We start from the raw sequence: 16340 nt of genomic DNA, 5'->3' as shown, positions 1-16340 counted from the left end.
GGACACTCACACACACACACACACACACACACACACACACACACACGGACACACAAAAAGGGATTTGACTTTCACAAGCTCTCAGAGCCAGTGGCTCCTTCTTATGGCGGAAGAGTTGAAGGGTAAGGAAGAGGGTTGAAGGTAAAGGACTTGGTACAGTTTAGAATAGTCTCCTAGAACCCCGGGTCAGGGGAGACTTACCAAACGGGATGAGAAGGAAAGGAGGGGAAGACTGATTGTCTCCCCTGACCCGGGGTTCTGAGTGACTTTTCTGAACTGTAGCCCTTTCCCTAAATCCCTCCAGTACTTTTGTCAACCCTCTTCCTTCCCCTTCAGCTCTTCCAACTAAAGGAGCCACTGGTTCTGAAATGAAATGTTGTGTGGCTACTCAAAGCTTGTGGAAGTGTGTGTGTGTGTGTGTGTGCACGCGTCCCTGCTACCGACTGATGAGTAGATTTTTTTATCTGTCCATTTACATTATATTATCAAGAACTGATTATTTTCATTGTTATAAATTTCGTATAATGATTGGCTAGAAAATCAGAGTTCTCCAGATGCATAATAATGTTACTCCTACTATTAATGGCTGAATTTGGCAACATTTACCTTGCGTGTGTTTCCTGTTTTCTTCTGCCCTTCAACTAGTGAAGCTATGTGAGATGTCTTGGTATCCCTTGCCTTTAATACTAAAGAGCCATCTGTATTATGAACCATCATTATTTCCGCAATGCTTTGAATTAAACCTTCTAGTGATGGGAAACCATATTTTGCATAAGGAATCTTCGTTCCCACAAGCTGTCTGTATTCATCTGAAATTTTGAAAACAAGAAAATAAATGAATGAAATTAAACCATAGTGTTGCTAGAAAAACCAGAGACAGTTTTGCATAATACTGCAAGCAATATCAGTTGAACAATTAGTTTGTGTTGTATCTGTACATCTAGTCACCTGATGACTCTACAGTCATCTGAAGTTCAGGTACCATTCAAACACACACAAATCTGAATATTACCTAATTTTATTGGTTTTTCAGCATTCAGCTTACTTGTGCCATTCATTTTCATGCACTCGTGACCACTATTAACGTTAAATACAATATTTATTAAATGTGTAGTATTCATTGTTTTTAATATACGTAGTTTATATTTTCGAAAACTAAATTTATCTTTGTAACTCTCCACTTCCTTTCCTTTCTTCACTACCTAACTATAAAAAGTGTAACCCAATATCACAACCTGTGTGAAGTTATACAACAGCTGAGCTTCAGTTTTTAGCAAATATACTTGCGTCTTTCTTTCTATCACAGATTCTTCTTTTTTCTCATCCCCAGTACAGCCTCGTAATGTATGAAACAATTTCTTGTTACACAGATATTTGACAAATTGTGAAAACAATTCAATTCACATTTCACATTCACTGGAACTGCCTTACTATGGATTTTCATAGGAAATTTTATTTTTGTTGCTCATTTACACTAATTTAGAAAAATGTGTTTTTAATAGACTTTTTGGACTGATACTGAATTCGGCCTCAGCTACGTTGAAACATGAACAGTACACTGAGGTTTGCTGAGCAATTAGAACCCTGCATATTTAACAAAACCATGTATGAGAAATAAATATAAGAGTTCATTCTAGAATTTATATAACTTTTTGCTAACAGACTTACCTTCAGTGTGTTTGTTTCCAATACATTTCTAAGACTACTCTGAATGAGAAAAACACCAACTATGAAATATTATCATTATTTCTCCATTTTGGATAAAACCCAACATCTTTCTCCACTTGCAGTGTACCACAACACAGCACAGTGCTGCCCTCACTGCAAGGCGCTTATTTCACTTAAGTCATGCTGTACATATTTCACACCACACATTTACAAGTAATAAGAAATCAAAAAATAATATTACTTACTATCTATTTCTGTTACAGGCACACCACCTTTGCGTGATACGATGCACGCTATAATCATCTGTTTAACTTGATCCATTTTAACTTCAGCAACTGTGAACAGAGAATATGCTTATATGCTTGAGAATACCAGTAGTATCCTAGTTACATTCAGGTCTCTGAAAAGTCATGTCAGTATAAAAGATAATAGCAATGACTTATCTCATGCAAGTGACCATTTCCATGACAAAAAATAAAAGATACTGATATCAGTAAGACAAACTATGTTGTTATTAACGGTTTTAGAGTTTTGTTTGCACAAATACAAAGGAGATGTTAGCATGCATAAATATGATTCACATAATAAGTTTAAAATCATACATTACAACAGTGACTTGTATTCCTATGTGCCCAGCCTAGCAACACGCCCAAAACAGTGTATGTGCTGTACACCTCTGCATATGCCCTGTACTTACCTATCCTCCCAAACACAAATTCCCTTATCAATCTTTACTACAAACTTTCATCTTGTCAAATAAAACTTGAACTTAAGCTATCAGCAAGTGATATATGCTACATTTATATATCATAGGTGATAAGATGTTTGACACAAACTTCAGGTTTCAGAATCAGCCACTCTTACTAGCAGTTCTGATGAAGTTTTCATTATCACCACAAAAATAACAATAAAAATTAACAAACACATAAATTCATGAATTATTTTTTGTTTTTATTTCAGGTACATTTTTGCAGCCCTAGTGCACACTGAAATTTCTGTTTCACAGTAAAATGACGTAGAACTACACGGCAAAACAAAATGGTGTGATTCCACTAGTAAAGTGAGGTATCGTGAAGTAACTTGCTTTTGGCAACAGTGGAAATGCAGCTGTTGGGTCAATTTATATGGCTAAAGAAGTCATCTGAAATTAGTGTCACTTTGCTACCAAAAATAAATTACCTCATGATACCACACTTTATCAATAGGTTGTGTCATTTTCTTGTGTGTCTTCTAGCAGTGTGCTAATGTACTGTGGCATAAGGATTTCCATGTACATCAGATCCTTTTTTTGACATGATAATTAAGACTTATCGCTCTGATTTAAACACTTATAAAAAGTACAGAAGAGAGAGAGAGAGAGAGAGAGAGAGAGAGAGAGAGAGATACAGTGTATGGTATGCCATATATACTACTGCCATAGATACTACTCATTACCTTGGTAGAAAGTATGCAACTCATCAATGAATGTATGAATGAATGTAAAGAATAGAGCAATAGCATCTGTATTCATTCCCTGAGAGGCAAAGTAACATTAGAGTGAGTAGTGCATCCCAATATGTTATATGCTTTCTCACCATTATCATAAGTCTTCTGCTTTCTGTTGCACCATCAACAACATGAGGATTTTTTACAGTTATTATGACTTACCAGGTGTCAGCCTATGACAACTGCAACTTCAGGAGTAAGATGGCTGATACTATTGTGACTGATGACAACACAATTGGGATAACATGCTTGGCTGGACAATTACTGAAGGGTTGCTTACAAAATACTTGTGTGACCCATACTAAACAGGAATACTAGCGATAGTCAAGGAATACAAAGACGGGAGTGCAAATGGTCACAGTTTTGTTCGTACCATTGGAGATCATCAAGGAGATGATGATACACCTAAAGTGGGAGACGATGATAGACCTAAAGTGGGAGATGATGACAGACCTAAAGTGAGAGATGTTTGAAGATATCACAAGTTGTGACATTCACAAATAAAATAGTGATCCAGAAGTTGTAGAATAAATGATCACAAAACTTTCTGACCCTTAGACCACCCGTTTCAGTCAGTGATGGTCATCATCATATCTGCAGTAAAAAATGGAAAAACCAAATACAATCAATGGACACTCTACATATCATGCTACGATCAAAAGTATTACTCTCATACATGTGGAAAACATGTGCTTGAATTATGAATAGGCGTATTTGTTTGAAAATGTCTTAATATAGTGTAACCATTGTTGCACTGTCAAAACACACACAAATTCAGCTTAACATCATCACAACTATTTAAAATATGGTGTAAACTTAAGGCCCAAATGCGAGCAGTGTCGTCATGTTACCAGGGATACTGTTAACTTATCTACATTAGTCACTACCGTAAGCCTACACATATTCGACAGTTATAGAATTGTACAAAATGCAATAAAATGTTTCTGTTTTTATGGCTTTTTTATTTTATCCCCTTCTTCTATGTTACACAGAGTTTACAATCTCCACTTTAAAACACAAATTTAATTTGTTATTGCCAATCATAAAAATACGTCTGATTCCATCACAGGTATGTCCACCACTAATACATTCTGTAGTACTAACAATATCCAAAGAGTTTGCCAAAACAAACAAAAGAGTTTGCCAAAACAAACAAAAAGAGTTTGCCAAAACAAACAAAAAGAGTTTGCCAAAACAAACAAAAAGAGTTTGCCAAAACAAACAAAAAGAGTTTGCCAAAACAAACAAAAAGAGTTTGCCAAAACAAACAAAAAGAGTTAGCCAAAACAAACAAAAAGAGTTTGCCAAAACAAACAAAAAGAGTTAGCCAAAACAAACAAAAAGAGTTTGCCAAAACAAACAAAAAGAGTTAGCCAAAACAAACAAAAAGAGTTAGCCAAAACAAACAAAAAGAGTTAGCCAAAACAAACAAAAAGAGTTAGCCAAAACAAACAAAAAGAGTTAGCCAAAACAAACAAAAAGAGTTTGCCAAAACAAACAAAAAGAGTTTGCCAAAACAAACAAAAAGAGTTTGCCAAAACAAACAAAAAGAGTTTGCCAAAACAAACAAAAAGAGTTTGCCAAAACAAACAAAAAGAGTTTGCCAAAACAAACAAAAAGAGTTTGCCAAAACAAACAAAAAGAGTTTGCCAAAACAAACAAAAAGAGTTTGCCAAAACAAACAAAAAGAGTTTGCCAAAACAAACAAAAAGAGTTTGCCAAAACAAACAAAAGAGTTTGCCAAAACAAACAAAAGAGTTTGACAAAACAAACAAAAGAGTTGACAAAACAAACAAAAGAGTTGACAAAACAAAAGAGTTTACAAACTTTCTTGACAAAAGAAGCTTCACCAAGTTATTATTTTATAAATGAGTACAGAAATAAATTTAATAATTAGCATCAGATTGCATAAATAATAATAGGAATTTTAAGCATGCCAGATATTTTGTAATTTCAAATGTTTCTAAAATAAAAGTAATTTCAACTATACATAAAGACGGAGTACATATCGATTGTAATAAATTAATTTCTATTTATATATTTTAGCCTGAAAGATAATACATAGTATAAAAAACCAAATGAAATTCATTTGAACAGCTGAGATAATTTTAAGATCCAAAAATATTTCTGGTATTGGCTATTTCTATAAAGAACGGTAATGTAAAATAAGGTTGTCCTATTACAGCGACTGGCTTCTTTGCTGGGCAGAGGTATGAAATGGGGTTGATTTGGACCTTAGATGATGATCTGTCACATAGGGAACATAGTCTGTTCAGGAAACTGTGATACTAATCAGGTGTTCTGAAAGATGTTAATGTGAAATGTTGTTTATGATGTTGAAGAATGTACAAGTTAAACTGACAGCTGCGGATTTGCTGATTTGGCGACATTAAAACAAGAACAGCCTCTCTTCCAACTCCAAGCATAATTGCCAGGTGAAGGAGAATGATTAGCATGGCAGACCAGAGCCTAGTAGCGGGTCTGGTCCACAACTGCAAATGCGTACCAAATTATTTATGGAAATCATGAGAACTCAGAACACCTGACAAGACAGTTTATGCACTTGGATGTACTACACATTTAAGTACAAGTATCAATCAAACCCAAGGTGACACTGTAGTAGCTAATGGCATTCCCTCCTTCTAGTTCCATAGTAAACTTTATTTTTGGATGCATGCTGCCTATTGCTTGGGCATCAGAGGTGTTAACCTCATTAGTGTCACCCTCTATCAGTAATAAAATAGCATGGACATAACATTTTGTGCAGGAGTCACTTGTTTGGAGAGTGTAGGGATGAATTATTTAACACAAAAATTTTCAAGACTTATGTGCTTTGAGTTGGTTGTTGTGAAGATTTCTGACAGCCCACAGTGCTGGTCTAAGTGTGGTTCACAGGTGAGGATTGCTGATTGAGGGACACCTCTGTAGAATGTCAGATATAATCTTCAGCCAACAAAAGTACAGGAAAGGGTCGTGCAGTCTCAAGCATGGGTGGCCGGGAGTTTGATAAAGACCTCACCCCCTATCCACGTCTAGCGTCTGATCACCCACACATGCCTCTCCTGCTCTCCTACATTCCGTTCAGAACTCTGGCCATAATGGCCACCTTCAAACAGATGGTGGATTCCCTAGGTGTGCCATGTGTTTCCATGCCCAATGGACTTTTAGCAGATTTTATTTTATGACAACTACACCTGATGTTCACCAAAAGACCCATCCTCACGCATTCTGGATAATTGTAATAAATGGTTTATAGTTTCAGCTATGGAAACTTGAAAAAAAAAAAAATCCATTCTAAATCATTCTCAGAAATATCTGCTAAAATATCAGCAAGACCATGTTTATGATAATATATTTTCTCAGTGAAAATAAAAGCACTTGGAAGCTAAAACAAGACCTTAAAAAATCAATTTTTTCTGTATATTTTGCATTACTAATTTATTATGGTTTAGCAGACTATGTCTAATAATTTCAACAGTTTCTTTTCCAACTGCTCTTCCCTCTCTCCCTGTCCTCCTCCCCCTTTTTCCCTTACTCTGTCCCTTTCCTACTCCCCGTCCCTCTGCCCATCTCCTCCTCTTCCGTTCTCTGTCCACCTCCTCCTCTTTCCTCTCTTTCCTTTCTCCCTCCATTTCTCCTTCCCCTCTCTCCATCCATCTCCCCCTCCCCTCCTCTCATCAAATTATCACCCTCAATCCAACTGGATGTTGTTGGTTCTTATCCCCACACTATTTCTTACCAGATAGTAAGTAATCCAGGGGTTTAGGAAAAACATTTTACCAACATCTTTGCTCACATACACAAATGGTTCTGAGCACTATGGAACTTAACATCTGAGGTCATCAGTCCCCTAGAACTTAGAACTACTTAAACCGAACTAACCTTAGGACATCACACACATCCATGCCCTAGGCAGGATTCGAACCTGTGACTGTAGCGGTCGCGCGGTTTCAGACTGAATCGCCTAGAACCACTCGGCCACTGCGGCCAGCTTTATTTAACATATTTCACTCATATTTATATACATATTTCGCATGTATCTCTAGCGAATTTCTCCCTGCAGTTTCATTTTCACACAGGTAATTGTTTATGTCACATCTCCCGAACTATGTGCTATACGCTGATATAATTTTGCAAGTACACCCAGTGGTATACATGGATACTACCTGTGAAATGTGTTGCAAATAGATTTAGTAGTAAATAGGTAATAAATTAAAATTTCATGTATAGCATGGCTGTTTTTCACACATTTGAGTATTTATGACATTGTATCTCCTGAGAAATGTGTCATACAATTATATATATGTTTACAGGTACATTCCGTGATATATATGAATATTGTCTACAAAATGTGTTGTGAATCGAGTTAGTGGTAAAGAAGTAATAAACTGAAACATCCTACATGACATGGTTTTACTGCACAATCCGCGAAAAATTACATTATAGTTCATAAGTAGAGTTGTACAAAAATATAGTTTACATTATTGTAGTGGTATCATGAACCATTTACAACATAGATTGAATGAAAAGGTAATAAAATGTTGCAAAATCTCTTCTCACAAGTCTCCAATTAAATTGTTAATGTTCCCCAGATACAAAGCAGGGAAAGTGTATGTCATTCTAGTTGGTGTTGCTGGATCAATACTTGAATGATTATCATATCTTCTGATGAAACAAGTCTCAGTGTTTGGCAGGTAACATGAATGATGGAGATGGTTCATGTTGATCCAAGAAGCTGTCCTGTGCTTCAAGTGTTTCTTCATAAGTCTGTAACACACATACGTATGTGTGCGTGTGTGTGTGCGCACTTGGTGATTACATTTTTTTATCTATCCAATTACATTGTCAAAAATTGATTATTTTCATTGTTTTACTTATGAATTGTACATTTTAACAATTTATGTTTCATATTTATGTGTTACCTTCTAGCTTTTGATAGTTTGCCAATGCTGACAAAATATGGTTTTGGGAATGGTACCTTTCGTGTGCCATCTTGATACTTAGTATGTTCATAACAACACATTCAAGCAATATAATGTATTTTTTTTCAAAGGTATTGAAGATGAAGTGTTTTGAGATAGTCAAGGACAAAAGTTAAGGTCAATGACCTTGTATGTGAAACTTCTTAGAAACTGGCCACATTGCAGATCAATAAAAATCTCTGATTATTAGCTTTTCATTCCTGTATCTGGATTAGAACCAGAGATAGTAATTTATTTTGAGACAGGTGCATATAAATTTAACACAATCAACTTTGCAGACCTGTAACTTTCTTCACAATTGTGTACCTCTGCAAACTGATGGTTTTACATCTCTTATCTGGATAATGAACCATGGACCTTGCCGTTGGTGGGGAGGCTTGCGTGCCTCAGCGATACAGATAGCCATACCGTAGGTACTACCACAACGGAGGGGTATCTGTTGAGAGGCCAGACAAACGTGTGGTTCCTGAAGAGGGGCAGCAGCTTTTTCAGTAGTTGCAAGGGCAACAGTCTGGATGATTGACTGATCTGGCCTTGTAACAATAACCAAAACGGCCGTGCTGTGCTGGTACTGCGAACGGCTGAAAGCAAGGGGAAACTACGGCCGTAATTTTTCCCGAGGGCATGCAGCTTTACTGTATGATTAAATGATGATGGCGTCCTCTTGGGTAAAATATTCCGGAGGTAAAATAGTCCCCCATTCGGATCTCCGGGCGGGGACTACTCAAGAGGATGTCATTATCAGGAGAAAGAAAACTGGCGTTCTACGGATCGGAGCGTGGAATGTCAGATCCCTTAATCGGGCAGGTAGGTTAGAAAATTTAAAAAGGGAAATGGATAAGTTAAAGTTAGATATAGTGGGAATTAGTGAAGTTCGGTGGCAGGAGGAACAAGACTTCTGGTCAGGTGACTACAGGGTTATAAACACAAAGTCAAATAGGGGTAATGCAGGAGTAGGTTTAATAATGAATAGGAAAATAGGAATGCGGGTAAGCTACCACAAACAGCATAGTGAACGCATTATTGTGGCCAAGATAGATACGAAGCCCACACCTACTACAGTAGTACAAGTTTATATGCCAACTAGCTCTGCAGATGACGAAGAAATTGAAGAAATGTATGATGAAATAAAAGAAATTATTCAGGTAGTGAAGGGAGACGAAAATTTAATAGTCATGGGTGACTGGAATTCGAGTGTAGGAAAAGGGAGAGAAGGAAACGTAGTAGGTGAATAAGGATTGGGGCTAAGAAATGAAAGAGGAAGCCGCCTGGTAGAATTTTGCACAGAGCACAGCTTAATCATAGCTAACACTTGGTTCAAGAATCATAAAAGAAGGTTGTATACATGGAAGAACCCTGGAGATACTAAAAGGTATCAGATAGATCATATAATGGTAAGACAGAGATTTAGGAACCAGGTTTTAAATTGTAAGACATTTCCAGGGGCAGATGTGGACTCTGACCACAATCTATTGGTTATGACCTGTAGATTAAAACTGAAGAAACTGCAAAAAGGTGGGAATTTAAGGAGATGGGACCTGGATAAACTGAAAGAACCAGAGGTTGTACAGAGTTTCAGGGAGAGCATAAGGGAACAATTGACAGGAATGGGGGAAAGAAACACAGTAGAAGAAGAATGGGTAGCTTTGAGGGATGAAGTAGTGAAGGCAGCAGAGGATCAAGTAGGTAAAAAGACGAGGGCTAGTAGAAATCCTTGGGTAACAGAAGAAATATTGAATTTAATTGATGAAAGGAGAAAATATAAAAATGCATTAAATGAAGCAGGCAAAAAGGAATACAAACATCTCAAAAATGAGATCGACAGGAAGTGCAAAATGGCTAAGCAGGGATGGCTAGAGGACAAATGTAAGGATATAGAGGTTTATCTCACTAGGGGTAAGATAGATACTGCCTACAGGAAAATTAAAGAGACTTTTGGAGAAAAGAGAGCCACTTGTATGAACATCAAGAGCTCAGATGGAAACCCAGTTCTAAGCAAAGAAGGGAAAGCAGAAAGGTGGAAGGAGTATATAGAGGGGCTATACAAGGGCGATGCACTTGAGGACAATATTATGGAAATGGAAGAGGATGTAGATGAAGATGAAATGGGAGATACGATACTGCGTGAAGAGTTTGACAGAGCACTGAAAGACCCGAGTCGAAACAAGGCCCCCGGAGTAGACAACATTCCATTGGAACTACTGACGGCCTTGGGAGAGCCAGTCCTGACAAAACTCTACCATCTGGTGAGCAAGATGTATGAAACAGGTGAAATACCCTCAGACTTCAAGAAGTATATAATAATTCCAATCCCAAAGAAAGCAGGTGTTGACAGATGTGAAAATTACCAAACTATCAGTTTAATAAGCCACAGTTGCAAAGTACTAACACGAATTCTTTACAGACGAATGGAAAAACTAGTAGAAGCCGATCTCGGGGAAGATCAGTTTGGATTCCGTAGAAATACTGGAACACGTGAGGCAATACTGACCTTACGACTTATCTTAGAAGAAAGATTAAGGAAAGGCAAACCTACGTTTCTAGCATTTGTAGACTTAGAGAAAGCTTTTGACAATGTTGACTGGAATACTCTCTTTCAAATTCTAAAGGTGGCAGGGATAAAATACAGGGAGCGAAAGGCTATTTACAATTTGTACATAAACCAGATGGCAGTTATAAGAGTCGAGGGACATGAAAGGGAAGCAGTGGTTGGGAAGGGAGTAAGACAGGGTTGTAGCCTATCCCCGATGTTATTCAATCTGTATATTGAGCAAGCAGTAAAGGAAACAAAAGAAAAATTTGGAGTAGGTATTAAAATCCATGGAGAGGAAATAAAAACGTTGAGGTTCGCCGATGACATTGTAATTCTGTCAGAGACAGCAAAGGACTTGGAAGAGCAGTTGAACGGAATGGATGGTGTCTTGAAGGGAGGATATAAGATGAACATAAACAAAAGTAAAACGAGGATAATGGAATGTAGTCGAACTAAGTCGGGTGATGTTGAGGGTATTAGATTAGGAAATGAGACACTTAAAGTAGTAAAGGAGTTTTGCTATTTGGGGAGCAAAATAACTGATGATGGTCGAAGTAGAGAGGATATAAAATGTAGACTGGCAATGGCAAGGAAAGGGTTTCTGAAGAAGAGAAATTTGTTAACATCGAGTATAGATTTAAGTGTCAGGAAGTCGTTTCTGAAAGTATTTGTATGGAGTGTAGCCATGTATGGAAGTGAAACATGGACGGTAAATAGTTTGGACAAGAAGAGAATAGAAGCTTTCGAAATTTGGTGCTACAGAAGAATGCTGAAGATTAGATGGGTAGATCACATAACTAATGAGGAAGTATTGAATAGGATTGGGGAGAAGAGAAGTTTGTGGCACAACTTGACCAGAAGAAGGAGTCGGTTGGTAGGACATGTTCTGAGGCATCAAGGGATCACCAATTTAGTATTGGAGGGCAGCGTGGAGGGTAAAAATCGTAGGGGGAGACCAAGAGATGAATACACTAAGCAGATTCAGAAGGACGTAGGATGCAGTAGGTACTGGGAGATGAAGAAGCTTGCACAGGATAGAGAAGCATGGAGAGCTGCATCAAACCAGTCTCAGGACTGAAGACCACAACAACAACAACATCTGGATAATTAGATGCACCATATTTGAAAGAAATCTGAGGTAGTTAGTTTAGAATTGTCACTTTTCTGCAATGAACCGATATCAAACTATCCATATTCAAATGCAGTGTTGTGTCAAAATGTCAAGGAATTGGTGAGGAACTTTCAAAGCTTTACAATTTTGTACAAACATTTAGGGCCTACATCCATATAAATAAGAATGTAAATGTTCATACATTATACGAGGGTTGGAACTTAAATATTGGAAACTAATTATTCACAATCAATACAAAAGAGTTACATGTTTGCAACTGTTATTGTCCTTCAAAGTAGCCACCAGCGTTGCGTAGAACCCGTTGCCAGCGATGTGGAAAGCACAGTGTACTGTTACCAGAGCCTATTCTGTTGATGGTGCAAATGGAGCGATCTACTGTCTGTCGAATCTCTGGAACAGTTCTGAAGCGAATGCCACGAAGTGGTGCCTTCATCTTCAGAATCAAATCAAAATCACAAGGACTTAAGTCTGGGTAGTATGGTGGACGGTACAGTACTTCCCAGTCCCATCAACCCAACAGAGCAGCCACAGCTCGTGCTGTATGTGCCCGCGCATTGTCATGCAAAATGATGGCAGGGTTGCACAGAAAGTGCCACCACTTCTTTCACAAAGCTGGTCGCAGGTGATGCTCCAAAAATGAAGAGTAATACTGTGCACTGTCGGTCTGCCGTGGAGGAATGCAATGCGTTAGGATAACACCATAACAGTCGTAGACGAGAATCACCATAACTTTGACCATACTGGGGCTCTGACGCACTTTTGACTTTCGTGGCGACCCATAATGATGCCATTCATTGGATCGGCGTTTCAGTTTTGGCTCGAACAATGTGGCTCATGTCTCATCCAGTGTTACGATACGGCGTAAGACAGTCTCTCCTTCACACTCGTAGCGCTCCAAGTGCATCTGAGCAGCGTCTTAACGCATCCATTTCTGCATTTCCGTCAAGTCATAAGGAACCAATCGCAATGCAATTTTTCACATGCCCAGGCATTCCTTCAGGATGCGAAGCACAGTCATATGCGCTAATCTGGTTTCGTGGGCGAGCTCACGAATCGTATGGCGTCGATCACTGTCCACTAATGTGGCAACAGCGTGCACTACTTCTTCAGAGACACTGGAGCCCTGTCCAATCCATGTCTGCCACAGTCTACCGACCTTCGTTGAAGTTTTTTACCCAATGTACCACTGTTCTGTACGGCAATGCCGATTCCCCACAGGCCTCTCGAAGACCTCGATGACACTGTCGTGCTGTACGACCTCTGGCACATTCAATTTTGATCCAACTCCGTTGTTCCTGTTACAAAAACACAGTGACACTGTTACATTACACCACTCACTCACAAGTGTGTTTCTCTCGATTGTCGCTCGCCGGTGACAGAGTCCATTTGCTCAGAGGTAAGGTAGGTATGTCAACAACGTGTGATATCAGTGACAATAGTAGATTACATTGCATAGTGTCAGCACAGCAGTGTTTCCACTATTAAAGTTCCAACCTATGTATAAACACATAATATATATTTTGTTAGCAAAAATGTCTAAGAGTATTCAACTAATTTACTTCAAATTTCTATACATTAGTGTAATAGATATTCAGGCTGTTCGGAAATTCCTGTCACAAACTTCTAAGAATTAATAGAGGAGAGTGAGTACATAACACTCTGAATAGGAAACCAGGTCTGGAAACATACGGTTTCCGAGCCACAGCTGTTTGAAAATAAGTTTGCTAGGTAGGTATGCAACGAGGAAGTCATGCTGGGGTGTGGTTACATCGGATTGGCTGATGTCTATCCTACCTCTCTTAACTGGTTTGAGCCTAATTCATGTGTAGGTGAGTGTTAGAGCAACACGGTTGAGTACACGTTTGCTGAATTCACTGACTTGATTCTTCTGAATGGTGAAACTTACAGTAATGGAAGAGCTGCTTGCTGCCATTATCAAGATCATTCTCCACAAAATCCGACTCCATCGTATACCCTTTCCACCACAGTTACGCACAGCTTTGAGAAAGGGCACCATCACTGTCAGCAGGCACGCCTGTGGAGCTCCCCTCTACAAGTTCCAGTAGTCCCCAATGGCAATTTCCGTACACACTGTATAGGTTACATGTTTTTAATTTAAATGATGTAAACATACAGGGTGTTTCACAAGTGATGGCCAATAATTCACACATGGAAAGTACATGCCAAATGTAGCTAAAAAGCTCCAATAAATGTGGGTCCGCAAATCAACTGCTGCTGAGGTGTTGCGTTAATTTGAGTTGGGAACCAACTGTAAACATCCCTGGATACCGTGGTACTTACGAAGGTATATCAAGGTTTGGGATCGACTGTCTTGTCTGTTCATGCATGTGCAACTGCTTCCCTTTCCCCCTCCGTGCACTGTGCCGTAATGGCCTCACAATCAGTTACGAATGTGAAGGCACCATGGACAGAGGTGAAATCAATGAAGAGCATGCTGACATGCACTTCATATATGCCAAAGCAGACGGCAGTGCCCTTTAGGCTGCACGATTTGTATGAAGCAGCTTTTTCTCTCCACAGCCAGCCCAACAGGTGTACATTTAGCTGGTTACATCAGTGCCTTAGAGAAACTGGGTGTTTTTGCATGCCACGTACGAGAAGAACGACCCGGACCCATAACGCCCATTGTTGAGGAAAGGATGTTGCACACTGTACACAAATGTCTGAGTTCTTCAACAAGGAAGATTGCTACCCAAGAATTTATCCTGAGTCATAGCAGTGTGTGGCTCATTTTACATCGGCAAGTACTCTATCCGTATCATCTCCGGCGAGTGCGAGCCATCAACAATGCAGACTTCCCTCCTAGAGAAAATTTCTGCCAGTGAGTGCTACAACAGTGTACCTTGAATCTCCTGTTTGTAAGCAGTATTCTTGTCACAGATGAGGTTGGACTTACCCGTGATGGTATTTTTAACTACGGTGTCACATTTGGGCTGATGTCAATCCTAATGCAACACTTTTATCACGACATCAGCAGCAAAAATCAAACAATGGAAAATCCAGGATGAAATGTAACAATATTATGAGAAGGAAAGTTGCTGCTCACCATATAGCGGACATGCCGAGTCGCAGATAGGCACAACAAAAAGACTCTCACAATTAAAACTTTCAGCCATTAAGGCCTTCATCAACAATTAAGACACACACACACACACACACACACACACACACACACACACACACACACACTGTATGTGAGTTGTGTTTGTGTTTGCGTGTGGGGGGGGGGGGGGGGCGGGGCACGGACGCTTATGTCCGTCTATTGTTGACGAAGGCCTTAATGGCTGAAAGCTATAATTGTGGGTGTCTTTTTGTTGTGCCTATCTGCGACTCAGCATCTCTGGTATATGGTGAGTAGAAACTTTCCTTTTCATAATATTGTTACATGACATCAGCACAGTTATTCATTGAATGTCTGGGCAGGAGAGCTCGCAGACCGCATAACTGGACCACACTTCCTATCCCAGACACTAATCTGACAGCAGTACATACGGTTTCTGAGGACTGTACTTCCAGATGCACATGATGATGTCCCAATGGATCAACTCTAACATTTGATTCATGCATGACAGTGCTCCAGCACATTTTCATTCATGAGTGTGCCGGCTTCTGACTCAGACGTGTTTTGGGTAGGTAGAGGAGGGTCTGTGCCATGGTCTCCAAGGTCTCCGGATTTAAATCCCATGGGTTTCTGTGCATGGGGTCATGTCAAAAGATGTGTATCTAATTCTCATACATATTAGAAACATGTGCTTTCTCTTTTCTCTCTTTTCCATTTAACCATACTGAGCCACAGCAAGTAAACAAATAATAACTGTGCGTACCCAGAACAACAGACCTTGCCCCATACATGGGATGAAAAGGCATGCATTCCCAGGAAGGAGAAGTAGTGTTCCCAACATTTCTTCCTACTGTGCTTAATGGGACAGGTTAAAGTATGGAGGTTTATCCCTGACCGATTTCACTTGAGATGCTGCATGGCTCTTTTGATGATCCTGATTAGCTTTTGCACTGTATTTGGTCCAACATGGCACCAGCCAGCAGGGGACTGAGTCTGTAGAAAGGTGAACAGCAGTTCTAGGGGTGCATGTGACAAGGTAGTGACAGGATAACCGGAAAGTTGTTACTGTCACAAAGATCATCTTGTAACAACCATTGCAGAAAAGCCAAAAGATTCAGGGAAGAAATCGTATGGCCAATAGTGAAAATGTGCCTTGGGTGGCACAAAATGCATAGCAGTGCCATCACTGACAAACACAGATCATGACTGGAAAGAAGCTGGTCAAACAGAAGGCCTAACAGATGAAGTGTTACTTCCCCACATGGGGTGGTGGCACTGAAATCCTGAAGTAGGATAAAAGGCGGACAGAGTTGTTGGATTAAAGTGATCATCTCAAGAAAAGTACATGCCCTACATGAAGGTAAATAAATGGTACAAATGGTAATTGCTCGGGTAGTCTGCACTCACACTGCTCTTGATTCCAGATTGATATGAAGGGGAAGCCACTAGCTGACTACA

The 16340-nt window shown here is 39.3% G+C and overlaps 1 protein-coding gene across 2 annotated transcripts in view; it reads right to left on the bottom strand.

Moving 5' to 3' along the window:
* LOC126188041 (uncharacterized) overlaps nt 1-16340 on the bottom strand; it is a 160275-nt gene that overhangs the window by 112949 nt on the left and 30986 nt on the right. For both annotated transcript variants that reach the window (XM_049929469.1, XM_049929468.1), the window contains exons 2-3: nt 1914-2003; nt 607-809 (exon numbers count right to left, since the gene is read on the bottom strand). In XM_049929469.1, the coding sequence (XP_049785426.1) occupies nt 607-809; nt 1914-1989 (279 nt within the window). In that variant the 5' untranslated portion in view covers nt 1990-2003. The remainder of the gene's footprint in view (nt 1-606; nt 810-1913; nt 2004-16340) is intronic.

The sequence above is a fragment of the Schistocerca cancellata genome, chromosome 5 (genome assembly GCF_023864275.1).
Source record: "Schistocerca cancellata isolate TAMUIC-IGC-003103 chromosome 5, iqSchCanc2.1, whole genome shotgun sequence".
Lineage (NCBI taxonomy): Eukaryota > Metazoa > Arthropoda > Insecta > Orthoptera > Acrididae > Schistocerca > Schistocerca cancellata.
Note: the sequence above shows the minus strand (reverse complement) of the source record. Positions and strands in the feature narration are given on the sequence as shown.